The sequence below is a fragment of the Hesperophylax consimilis genome, chromosome 29 (genome assembly GCF_061612785.1).
Source record: "Hesperophylax consimilis isolate HC1 chromosome 29, BYU_Hcon_1.0, whole genome shotgun sequence".
Lineage (NCBI taxonomy): Eukaryota > Metazoa > Arthropoda > Insecta > Trichoptera > Limnephilidae > Hesperophylax > Hesperophylax consimilis.
The window spans coordinates 17,858,671-17,871,716 of record NC_142864.1 but is presented as its reverse complement, the minus strand read 5'-3'; the positions used below and the strand labels follow the sequence as shown (position 1 = coordinate 17,871,716).

At 36.6% G+C, this 13,046-nt stretch overlaps 1 protein-coding gene across 2 annotated transcripts in view; it reads right to left on the bottom strand.

Moving 5' to 3' along the window:
• Nep3 (M13 family metallopeptidase neprilysin 3) overlaps nucleotides 1–13,046 on the bottom strand; it is a 138,483-nt gene that overhangs the window by 28,656 nt on the left and 96,781 nt on the right. For both annotated transcript variants that reach the window (XM_089649359.1, XM_089649360.1), the window contains exons 3-4: nucleotides 1,792–1,936; nucleotides 228–446 (exon numbers count right to left, since the gene is read on the bottom strand). In XM_089649359.1, coding sequence (XP_089505485.1) covers nucleotides 228–446; nucleotides 1,792–1,936 — 364 coding nt within the window. The remainder of the gene's footprint in view (nucleotides 1–227; nucleotides 447–1,791; nucleotides 1,937–13,046) is intronic.

The following is a 13,046-nucleotide window of genomic DNA, read 5'->3' as shown; positions in this document are numbered from 1 at the left end:
TGTATTTCTATTATAAGATTATGAGGTATTGACCAAAACCTGAAGCTGAAAAAAGTCCCTCTACACACCCCTCCAATCAATGTTCTCTCAACTGGCCCAAAACATTTGGAAAATCAGTTGATTCTGAACCCTTATCTTCTCTATTTTGTACAGGATTCATGTTAACAAAATCCAAAACTGAAAAGTCCCAAAACATGACTCCCTTTAAGTATGTTCTTTCAACCAACCTAAAGCATTCCGGACAATCAGCTGGTTCTGGATCTGTAACTTCTCGAAGATGCCCCAGATGGACTTTCCCTCCGGAATGGGGTTGTTCTTGATCCATCCTCCGCAGGCGAAGGCATAGAAGTCGTCACAGGGATCTACCTTCCTGTCCAAAGACCTGGACATCTCGCTTGCTGTGTATACGCAAGTGTCTGTTAGACACATTGACTGGAAGGTGTCATCTGAAATTATAAAAAAAAAACCATTAACACCTTCACACTTACAGGCACATTGTAGAAGAGTGTCAGACATTGGACGTCAAAAACAAGTTCGTTGTTGTAGACCCATGTGTTAAACTGCCATTGTTCTCTCTCCCTCGGAAGACGTGAACGTTACTAAAATGCATCCGGTGCAGTAACAGTCGCTGAGAGTATAAGATGCACAAAACGGAGCCTAAATGAAGCCTTGAGCCAAAAGGATTCTGAATTGTGTAAATGTGGACATATTCAAACAACAGCACACATTGTCACATCTGTGCCGAATCAAGGGTCCGATGCCATCGATTAACTGCATAACCTCTGCATCGCACTTTCACCTCCACTAAATCTCCTCTATCATAGGAAGAAGACTTCTGAAGAATTCAGTAGTTTCCGTGGCCTGACAGTATTAAAAAATACATTATCAGCAGGTACAGTGTAGAGTATGAGCAAAATTTGAAGTTCAGAATGACAAGGCAAGAAACAATGAAAGATTTTCAGTCAACTGCTCAGACAAAGATTAAAAATATTGAAAAAATGTCATACGGCTGGCCCTAGCATTCTCACTGCAGGTGGCTTGCGTGTGGCAACAAAACCGAGTCAGCAATATCAAATAACACATTGTTCCAGGTCACAACAAAATACTCACTGTAGGTGGCTTATATATGCTACATGGGCATATAATAATAATATTTGGGTGATGTTTACAGCGCCGTTTTTGTGCAAAATCGCAATGGCACTGAAATCACCACAAGGGCGCTTATGCCTAGTAAATTTCAGTGGTTCTAAAATTCAAAAATCTGTAACAAACTCCACAGCACAATGAGTGGTGTTTGAGTTATTAGGTTCGGTCACGGTGCATAGATGGCACTAGAGTATGTAACTAGTCGGTAATAATAAGTGACACAGTTTGAAATAGGCATACGAGACTGTCTTAAAGTAAGGACTCAAATCCGATTCAGAGTTCATCCGAATAGACTCAGTTCCTTGGACCTATTCTTTCTCACCCAATCCAGGTGGAACTCCACGGAGTTGGGGAACGCCAAGAGTCATAGGAGTTACAAGAGTGAACGAACTAATCAGATTTTTAAACTAATACAGGTGAAGGTTGAGGGGGGATTGAGAGGGAGTTTTGAGGGTGGGGGGTTTGAGGAGGGGGGGAGAACCGTGTACTTATTGTGAAACAGAAGTTTTATTTCACCAGAATAATCGCAACAATATATTTAGCACTGAATAAAAATAAATTATATTTAAAAACATCCACGTCAGCAATATCAATTGCGCATTGATCTCGTATGTGATATGTATGACTCTATAAATAGTTACTCACTGAAGGTGGCTATGGCGCTGTCAGGAGCCAGACCCGGAGAGGCGGACAGGAGGACAGTCAGGACCACCACAATGAGGAACAAGGATGCCACCAGTGCGAGGAGGCACTTCTCTAGATGACTGCGGGAGCCCCACACTGAAATACCCTGCAAAAGATAAATATATTCAAATATAAAATTGGATTTCAGGAACAGATCATGGACAAATACTATTGTAAAAAATAACTAACAAGTCAATAACACAATACATAACACATTCACGTAACACACAATGTTAACCTTTCCGGGAGTATGGACGCTAATGTACGACGGTACACACTTTCGCCAAAGGAGTATGGACGGCTATGGACGACAGGGGTCACATATTCATATTCGATGCATATTCTGTAAATATGCATCGAATTGCCATCTATGTACATATTTCTGTAACTTTACACCAATTTTAAACATTTTACATCATTATCGACAGAGATATCAGCTGTTATTTATTTTGCATACTATAATAAAATTTAATCAAAAAATATATTTTTTTATTTATGTAAAAAAAACTCACTACCCAGAGCACGGCCAGCATTACGTAACTTACTCCCGGAAAGGTTAATAGTGCACGCCATTGATCTGCTTCTGGAGCCAAAAAAAACATTTTTTTTAATTTGACAATTTTCCTCTGCATAGAGACGAGCATTCCTTGTTTGACTTGTCCGTTTGACAGTTGTGACTCCATCTCCTGTCTGTAACCACGGTTCAATGAACTCTAGAACTCGAGAATTTGCTTTGAATTAAAGTAGCATTTTCAAAATTGGAACTGATTGTGTGAAGAATTCAGACAAGCGATAGATACCTACCTATTATTATACAGGGTGTCTGGTGGTAAAGTGCCCAAACTTCGGGAGGTGATTCTACATGATAGTACAAGTAAAAAAAAAAAAAAAAAATTCTAAATTTCAAGGTTTTAAGGAAGTTTTCAGGTAAAAAAAAAGTTGAATTGTTTGGACGGAAAAAATATTTAAAATATCATCTGTCAGGTGTGACAGGTCTGTATGAAAGAGACGAGTATTTTTGTATGCATGGCTGCCGGACAGAACCATTGATACATGTAGAAATGCTGATGTGACGTCATACTCGGTCGGACATGTCCTTACGTGTAAACTAGCTAAAGACAGAGTTGAGAATAGCCTCCTTAATCCTTCAAGTACGAATCAAGTTCATAAACATCAACCCTAAAATAATGGGTGTATAAAAGATATAACACATCTAAAAGATGTATTATATTTAGATGACATATAAAGCGAAAAAATAGGTTCCGTTTTTTTACCTCCAACTCTCTATAACAAAAACTACCGAATCCGGTCTACACGCATCGCTTAGCGCATTCTAATAGTGGAACTTAGAGCTACAATTCGAGGTGCTAGTGCGTCCTAATATCTCGTTGAAAATTTTCCACTATTAGAACACGATCTGCGTAGACCAGATTCGGCAGTTTTGTAAGACAGTTGGAGGTCAGTTAGAGGTCAGTTGGAGGTAAAAAATCGGAACCTATTTTTTCGCTTCATGTCTTATCTAAATATAATACCTCTGTGTAGTGGATCAAGTTTAGACGAGATTTTAGTACGCAATAGCACATTTAATTGGTAGATCTAAAAACAGGCGTACCGGTGGAGGCGTCAATGTATAGGGGTTTTGTATTAGAGATATTGTTTTCTGTTAATTTTATTACCTTAAAAAAAAAAGTTACAAATCAGTGTACAATATACATTATAATATGCATTTATAGTTGTAATGTGCAAACTTTCTTAAAATAAAGACATATATATTATTATTATAAAAGGTGTAGCGATGCTACGAGAATTTTCTGGAACGCTCGCCAATGCAAAACGCATTGTAGTGGGAACGCGCTAAATAATTTTTTAAATTTTTTTTTTTTTTTATATTAACTCCTCACAGGAGGCCCTGAAGAAAATAATTTCCCTCAGGGCCTATGTCATCTTTGGGGATGATGTGTGGAGGGTCTTTTTGTGGAGAGGAAGGAGTGAACATGGGTCTTGAAGAGTCCCATGTTGTAGGAGGGAGGAAACACAGAGGCCGGCAGTTCGTTCCACAGCCGAGCTGTTGAACTTAAGAACGAATCGTAGAAGCGACCCGTTCTCATGTGACAAATTTCAACCATGTACAAACGTTGGGCGCGCGTTTGGCGTGTATCCCGACTACGCACCGGTGCCGAAGGGATCAATGACGCTAGTTCCTCAGAGCATCTTCCATTGTAATACCGATAGAACAAGGACAGCATACCCACCTGACGCCTGTGCTCTAAAGATTGCAGTCCATTTGTTAAGATTGGGGAATCTATCAAATGGACCGCCCGTTTTTGCACAGAGTCAAGGGTTTTTTTCAGGTATTTAGGGGCTCCGGACCAGAGATGGCTGCCAAATTCGACAGTTGGGCGCACTTGCGATTTGTACAGGGTCAGCAGTTGTGTATTATTAAAGTATCTGCGGGCCCTGTACAGTACGCCCAGCTTCTGAGAGGCCAACTTTACTCTGGCTTCGATGGAGCCCCCGTACCTGAGCTGTTCACTTATAGTTATACCAAGCATATCAATGGAAGGCCTGTTCGGAAGATTGCTTCCGTTGAAGGAGACTAGATTATCATTTGGATCCCTTTTAGACGTAATCAGACAGGATTGGGTCTTTTAAACATTAAATTCGACGAGATTATTTTTACCCCAGGAGGAAATACTCTTGAATGCGAGTGTTCAGCGTTCCTACCTACAGTTATGAACCTCGAATGTACCCGGGCAGCTATATGATTATAATGAGGCGCATCGAGAAGTACTTAGTCAGTCTTTAATTAGCAGCTTTACGAGTGACCAACTAGCGAACACTGCGACTGCTTGCTGCGTACTGAAGCGGCCGACCGCCGACCGCCAGTTCCCCCGCATCCCGTCCCGCTCTTTCTTCACCACGCCGCTACAGGACCTACTCACCTACACCCGGCTCTGCACGGACTACAATTAATTATGGACTAGTCAGTTTCTACATTTCTATAAAGAAAGAGTGAAATTTAAAAGAATTCACCTTCTTTGGCACCATGTCCTCTGCTGTCTTGGGGGTGATGACATTGTCAAAGAGATTCGACCTAGAAGAAGTTGACTCGAACAAATGACGAGGATGTGACATCTTCGAACACCTTTTTAACATCCAGCAATAATAACAGATATTTACGAGTATATCACAATTTCAAACTGTTTCACAAAATAAACAAAGCACGGTTTACATTATCACACTTTAAAATATTTTTGGAACGAATTGAGAGACCTCCTCAAAAGCGACCAAAATAATAGGAAAATTAAGATTTAAACGAAGAATGTTAATGCCGCGCAAGAGTCCCATCTGCTCCCACTATAAAGATACTACTAGAAGATATACGAATATCTTTTAGGGAAGCACAGCCGCTGTATCTTAGATTTTTTGTGAATATAATACCTTTATAGAGAAATGCAGAGATTTGCAAAAAATGCGAGGCATGTGAGATTAAGAAAGGACGCTTAGATGGTTTGGTCATGTAGAGCGAATGACGCAATTTTATTTACATTAGCTTCACACAGGAGGCCCTGAGGAAAATAATGTCCAATGTAATAATGAAGCTGTGTGGAAGCTTTTTTTAAGGAGAGGAAGATTTGGGAAGAAAAAAGGTACGAGGGGTGGATAGAAATCTGGGGATCAGTACGTCCAGGAGTGACGAATGTATGAATCTATCCCCTCCCACTGCGGTGCAACGCGATGTTCCGAGAGAGTCCTGTTGAAGAGGTCAAAAGGTCTCTCTCAACCAGTCTCTACCGATCTGGTCTGCCACGCGTTGGTTAACAGACGCATCCTCCGCAAAGACCCGAATTTACCTCACCCCATGAACCCGGCCACCCCTGCGAAGTCACCAAATGCAGCGAACCACTCGGGGTGACCTATGTCAGAGGTTTTGGTTATCCAATGAATGGTTCCCTGGGTGGCGTAACCCATACCCGCCCCCCAAATTGGAGTATGTACGAATTTAAATGAGGCAAGGAGTGTGTGCCAAAACCGAGTTGTTTTGCGGTCCGTCCTCTCTGCCTATCCCTGCGAAAAACGGCGTGATGTTAGTTAGTTAGTTAGCGATTAGCGAAGTATTTGGTTATCTAGTTGGGAGAACCGATAATAAAACCACATTTTAAAATGTTGAAAGGGCTTTTGGTACCAATTAAAGACAGTTAAACCAAGTTTGTTTTCACAGTAATCCGACGCGAATCCAAGGGAAGACTGATGTTTAAATAGCAGACAGAATAAGCGATACTTGGTTTGTTATTTTCTCTCTTCCAAAGCTGGATTAGAAAAGTAAATATTGAGATTATCAGATCACATGGTTTGCTGCGAGCAATAATTATTACATATTATACACGGTATCCGGAAACTAGTGTTACAAGAGGGAAACTGTTGAATCTACAAGGAGAAAAATGAGTATTGCTGGTTTATTGTTTGTCCGGTCGGTGGCCGAGTTGACATCGCGCTTGGGTCCCACTCGGGCGTAGTGTGTTCAATTCCTCGGCTGGCTAAGTCCTCCATCACAACACAAGCAACATTTTCAGCGTACTGTGGTGGTAGTAGGAGATTTTCAAATATTGTCAGGTTATTCGTAACCCGGGAATGTTTGTCTTTCTTTAAAAAAAAAAAAAAAATCGTTATTTAAAAATCTCTTCAAATTATTGGTAATCCGGTTAAAAACGGAACTTCAGGCCGCTGCCTGATAAACTTTCAGTAAAGTTGTAATAATATCGGAACACGTGTTCATGCACCTGCGTTTATCTTAATAACGTATAATGACGAAATTCAAAAATTAGGATGTTTATGAACGCGTGTTATGACATCGTATTTGACATACGTATTTGTATTTTACTGAAAGTTTGTTGGGAAAACTATCAATTTATTCGTTAATGGCCTGCAATCGCGTTTTTAACCGGAATACGAATATTTGAAGAGATTCTTAATAAATTATTCATATTTTTTATAAGTGAGTTTTCTCCGTTAGTTACATATAAAACGCAAAAAAAAATATTTTTTCTCTTTTTAAATACATTTTTTTGATTATTTTTTTTTGATAAACTAATGTTTATAAGACAAGGTTTTATGCATAGCACAAAGGATAACAAATAATTAGTCGCCTCAAATATTAATACAAATTGAAAATATCTCCTGAGTAAAATATTTGACAAGTCAAAAATATTTCACCAATAAATGAAGGTATAATATGTCTCGACGCCATCTAGTGAGAAATTTAGAACTAACAAAGCCTTTCTTACTAAAATAAAGTTGGTTGTTTACAGGTGGAAAAAATATAATAAGCAGTAATTGTTGATTGAGGTGCTAGTACATATTGAATCATTTGGCGGGTGGGAAATAAGTCGACATAGCTCAATGGTTACAGAGCACCTGGCCGGACATCAGAAAGCACGGGTTCAATTCCCGTTGGCGGTATTTATTTTTACTCAGGAGATAGTTTCAATTTGTATTAATATTTCAGGGGACTAATTATTTACAACTTTTTGAATTTCATTTTTTTTCGGGAATGATCTTGGAAGTGGAAATTAACCGACTTCCCGACATCCGATCGAGCTGAAACTCAACAGATAGACTCGTTGTCGATGACACACATACGCACATGGAAATATACGCTTTAAATATATTTCTCAGAAATTGGATGACATTACAGCAGCATTCGAAATAAATGTCGGTCTTAGACAATAAAAATAATAATAATAATAATAATATTTGGATTGTAGAGCGCCGTTTTTGTGAAAAATCACCTCAAGGGCACACAATTAGGATTTGGCGCAGTTATCTCCAGTCCCTGGTAAGGATGGTTTAATCCTTAGTTAAACAAAAAAATATTAATAAAAATAGATGTATCATAGTAAAAAAAGTTTTTTTTTTGGATTTGTTTTTTTTTTGACAAATAAAATTTCGATTAAAAACATACTGAAGCCAGGTCTCTATGCTTCTACTTAACTAGTAACACCGTAGAGATTGAAAATTTTGAATTTTGAAAGAAGCTCAATTTTGTATTTTAACATGCGTAGAAGCATTGAGACCCGGCTTCAGTCCACTCGGCTAGTGTGACCTATTTTTGTTATAGCACCGTAGATACTGAACATTTTGAATTTGACCATAAAAAACTTCCGATTCGATTTACTTAAAAAACCAAAAAAAAATTCACAAAACCGACTTCAAATGTGATGTAGATTCCCCTGTTTCCCGCTTGTACCACCAGTTTCCAAACACTGTGTATAAGGTAATGCACGAGCATCTGTGTTGTATTATTATTAAGCATAAGGTGTGCTTAGCTTGCGGTTTTTGAACCAATATATATATTTTAATTTCATGTTCTGAAGTCACATGAACTTAAATTATATTTCACTGCCACAATACTGTCAATACCAGAGATGTGCAAAATGGGTACTCAAAACCATTTGAAATGCAAAATGGAAATGGGTCAAAACTTTTCCATTTGAAAATGCAAAATGCAAAATGGTTTTTAGAAAAGCATTTCAAATGCAAAATGCAAAATACCTATTTTCAAAATGCATTGAAAATGCAAAATGGTTTCTCAGGTCAAACAATTAAAATAATTATAGAATTTTTAAACAATTTTGTCATTTAATAATGGACATCAATGTAGAACAAACATATTACATGATGGTAAATCCAAAAACACCATGACTACAGATTATGAAACCACAAAAAAAAATTGCGCGGGATTAATGTTGCCAACGTAAAAAAATAGAAAGTTCTATCTAACATTTAATATTACAGCGTCATGGCTCCATGTTCAGTATTTGTATCAGTATTTTTTGTAATGGTATCACTCAATTGCCAGGGCTCCTACCGGGGAGCAACTTGACAAATGTAAATTATCTCTCATAGCGAGGTTGAGGACCGACTGATATTTGGGGCTTATGAAAAAAAGATAAGTGGAGAAAGTAGGAAGAATGTTGCAAAAAAGCATTTAAAATGGAAAATGCATTGAGAAAAGCATTTAAAATGCAAAATGCAAAATGGTTTTTAGAAAAGCATTTAAAATGCAAAATGGAAAATACCCATTTTGCATTTTGCATTTCCATTTGAAATGGATTTATTTGAAATAAAGCACATCTCTGGTCAATACCAATTAGTTTATAATCTCCCTTATACCAAGCATACAAGGTAACCAGTATGCAGAAGTGGCAGATATTTTTAATATAAAACTATTCAAAAATACTGAATCCTCTACAATACCGCGTATTCATCAAACAAGGTCAAATCACAATGATAGGGTCATAAAACCACATTCGGACAAAGAAATTATATTTATTTTGCGACGAAACATCACAACATCCTTCCCCCTGATATAAAGCGAATAGAAAATTTTAATGATTGCAAATTAAGAATAAAAATCTGGCTGAAAGAGATTAATGGATAAACTCTGAAAAAACATTAAAAATTATATAGAAAACTAATAAAACAGAAATGAATAACTTGAGTCCGCTTCAGCACAGGTCACCCAGTAAGGAGGACTATGAAATACAATTAACAATACATATATTTAATATCATATTTTGTATGTACAAGTACAATACAATACAGTTAAAATGTGACCGAAGGGGATAGGGTCCCATTAGCTCAGTGGTAGAGCGGTGTCCCGGAAAGAAAAGGGTCCTGGGTTCGAGTCCTAGATGTGACCGTATCCTTTTCTGATTTTTCTGTTTCAGATTTTCGTTTACAAATCACTGATATTGTGTTCAGTAATTTGCATTTTTATTTGCATAGATGGTTACGAAGAAATTAAAAGTGTAATTGATGAACTGACCGACTATCTCCGCATTATAATCACACTATGGGTGTATTACACCATCATTTTGTTACCTTATCCATGGGATAATGTATATTAATAAATAATAAATAAATAAGTACTCTCGCAATAGGTAGAAAACTATAGGACTTAAAATTTGAAATTGGGCGGAGGTAAATAGAATCACATAAATGAGTCATCTAAACGTGGCCTAATCACAATTTGAAAATAGGCTTGAACGCCGAAACAGCTGTCAAAACAATAAATAAAAAACTAATACTTGCAGAACTTAATAATAACATGATTAAATTTGATTTATAATTTTATAATGATAAATAATTCATTAATTTAATTTACTAATGTAAAGCAACGAAAAAAATCACATGATCACATTTTTTCAGTTTGCAATGTTTTCTTTACATTTGAAATGCGCTATATACATCTTATTTTTTTAATTTTCCGTAAAAACAAATACTGTTTTAGAAACTAGATAAAATTATCTTTCCGGTGTATGTATTTACAATAAACATTACGTTTTCTAAATAATAAAATATTAATATCAAACGTAAAAAATGTTGACAAAAAAGCTAACCATATTTTTACTTAATTTTTACCCAATCATAAAAAAGTTGAGAGAACTCGATATTTCAAAAATCACATTCGTTTTATTTTGGGAATTTGTAAGAAAATTGTACCTTCACTTTTATCTCGTTCATATAATAAAAAATAAGAAATATTTTTTAAAGTTAAACCGACTGTTGCGATAGCGGCGCGAAATATGAATTATTAATTTAAGGCGATGCACTACGTCGTGTAATATTTTGAATCGAGCTGCCATCAATAACACTCCTTACGTAAATGGCGATAAGGCTTAAATTCCCGCTTAACACCATCCAGCTGTTTTGATTTAGGCAAGAAAAAAACATGGCCAAAAAGTGCCTTTTATTTTATTTTGTGGATTTTCAGGCATAAATATTTAAATGTTTTCCGATCATTTTATAAATAACTTAATTTGCCACATTATACAATAAAACCATAACCGAAAATGGGTTCGTAAGTGTTATATCTCTGCCTTTACTTGCAGATTTAGTGTGTTGGGAACTCTTTGATAAGTAAAAGGTTCTTAAAAAATAATCATAAACAATAATTAGTCATCCGAAATACTAATACAAATTGAAAATATCTCCCGAGTAAAAATAAATGCCGCCAACGGGAATTGAACCCGTGCCTTCTGATATCCGGTCAGGTGCTATATAATAGGTCCCTATATAATCGATCGAAGTGCATGAAAATTAAAATTTGTATCTACCCAACTGCAAGGCGTTTGATGCTCCGTTCTCGAAAATGTCACCATCCTTGAATTAGTACAAACAACTTATGATCTAAAACGTGGCCATTACTAGTAAAAGAATTAGTAATACGAAGATCCTGAACGGCGTGTTCGTCCGAACAAAGCACAAAACTAAGTATGTTCGTGTTGGTAATGAGTGGAGTCTTCAATGCAAATCTTAAATAACATAATATTATTAATAATTCTGATGGTAATAAACTCATTATTATTCAACATTCATTGTTTTATACGGAGATTTACTAATATCATAGTATCCATCACCATAATAATATCGTCACCTTAATCTGTCTACAAAAATAAAAATGTAAATGTTCGTTTGTTCAAAATCTTATATCTCTGAAAGTTCTTCGCTGATTGCCTTGAAATTTTCGTACAACGTTGCATTCGAATATTCGTGTGTATTTATATACCTATATTATATAGATGTCTATGACAGGAAATAACATGTTTTTTTTAAACAGCGCCATCTATTGGACCTAAAAGCAACACCCGTTATTTTTTTCTCTATCTGCACACACATACTGACCCACAGCAATGCGTGGCGGGGTACAACTAGTATATATATATAAAATTTTCAATGTTTGTCAAAAATTTTTCGTACAACGTTGCATTCGAATATGCTTGTGTTTTTATATACCTATATTATATAAATGTCACCTGTGACTGGAAAAAACATGTTTTTTTTAAACAGCGCCATCTATTGGACCTAAAAGCAACACCCGTTATTTTGTCTCTATCTGCACAGACATACTGAGCCACAGCAATGCGTGGCGGGGTACAACTAGTATATATATATATATATATATATGTATATAAAAAATTCAATGTTCGTTTGTTCAAAATCGAAAGTTCTTCGATGATTGCCTTGAAATTTTCGTACAACGTTGCATTCGAATATGCTTGTGTTTTTATATACCTATATTATATAAATGTCACCTGTGGCTGGAAAAAACATGTTTTTTTAAACAGCGCCATCTATTGGACCTAAAAGCAACACCCGTTATTTTTCTCTATCTGCATAGACATACTGAGCCACAGTAATGCGTGGCGGGGTACAGCTAGTATATACATAAAAATTTCAATGTTCGTTTGTTCAAAATCGAAAGTTCTTCGCTGATTGCCTTGAAATTTTCGTACAACGTTGCATTCGAATATGCATGTGTTTTTATATACCTATTTTATATAAATGTCACCTGTGAAAGGTAAAAAAAAGCTTATTTGAAAACCAGTGTAATCTGTTCGACAAACATGTTTTTTTGAAAAACAGCGCCATCTGTTGGGCGTGAAAGCAACACGCGCTATTGTTTCTCTATCTGCACAGACAGACTGAGCCATAGCAACTCGTGTGTGGTACAGCTAGTTATAAGTAAATTCGTAATTTGTTTTTGATAAATGTAGGAAAAACCCATTAAGGCAACAAAAGACTTCAACAACGGGGGTTTGCCCCAGGCTCACATTTCAATTAATTCCAACGAATTCTTAACCATGACGTATGTCTTTTTACAGCGATCCCTACGGATGTGAGCTATTTACATTTAAGATTATTACCATTAATTTAATTTTTAAAAAGAAAGACAAACATTCCCGGGTTACGAATAACCTGGCAAGCGGAAAATGTTGCTTGTGTTGTGACGGAGGACTTAGCCAGCCGAGGAATTGAACACACTACGCCTGGCTGGGACCCAAACGAGATGCCAACTCAGCCACCGACCGGTCAAAAAATAAGTATCCTTTTGGGAAAATACATTATCTGATAAGACACGATACAATTTACAAAACATCATTTTGCAAAAAAAAAGTAAGTTATTACGAGGATAGTGTCAACAGGTGTACGGCGGGCGATTATTATTTTACTCCAGGCATCCTTAAGCAAAGAAGCGAAGCTAGCAGTCCATAATACTTTAAAATTGATTCACTGAGTGTACGGAGGCATTATAAGGATGCACTATTCCTGTATACAGTAGTTAACAATAATATTCAATGCCCAGAGTTGCTAAACAAGATTCCATTCAATGTACCTGCGCGTTCAACACGCTCTTCTACCCTGTTCAGGGT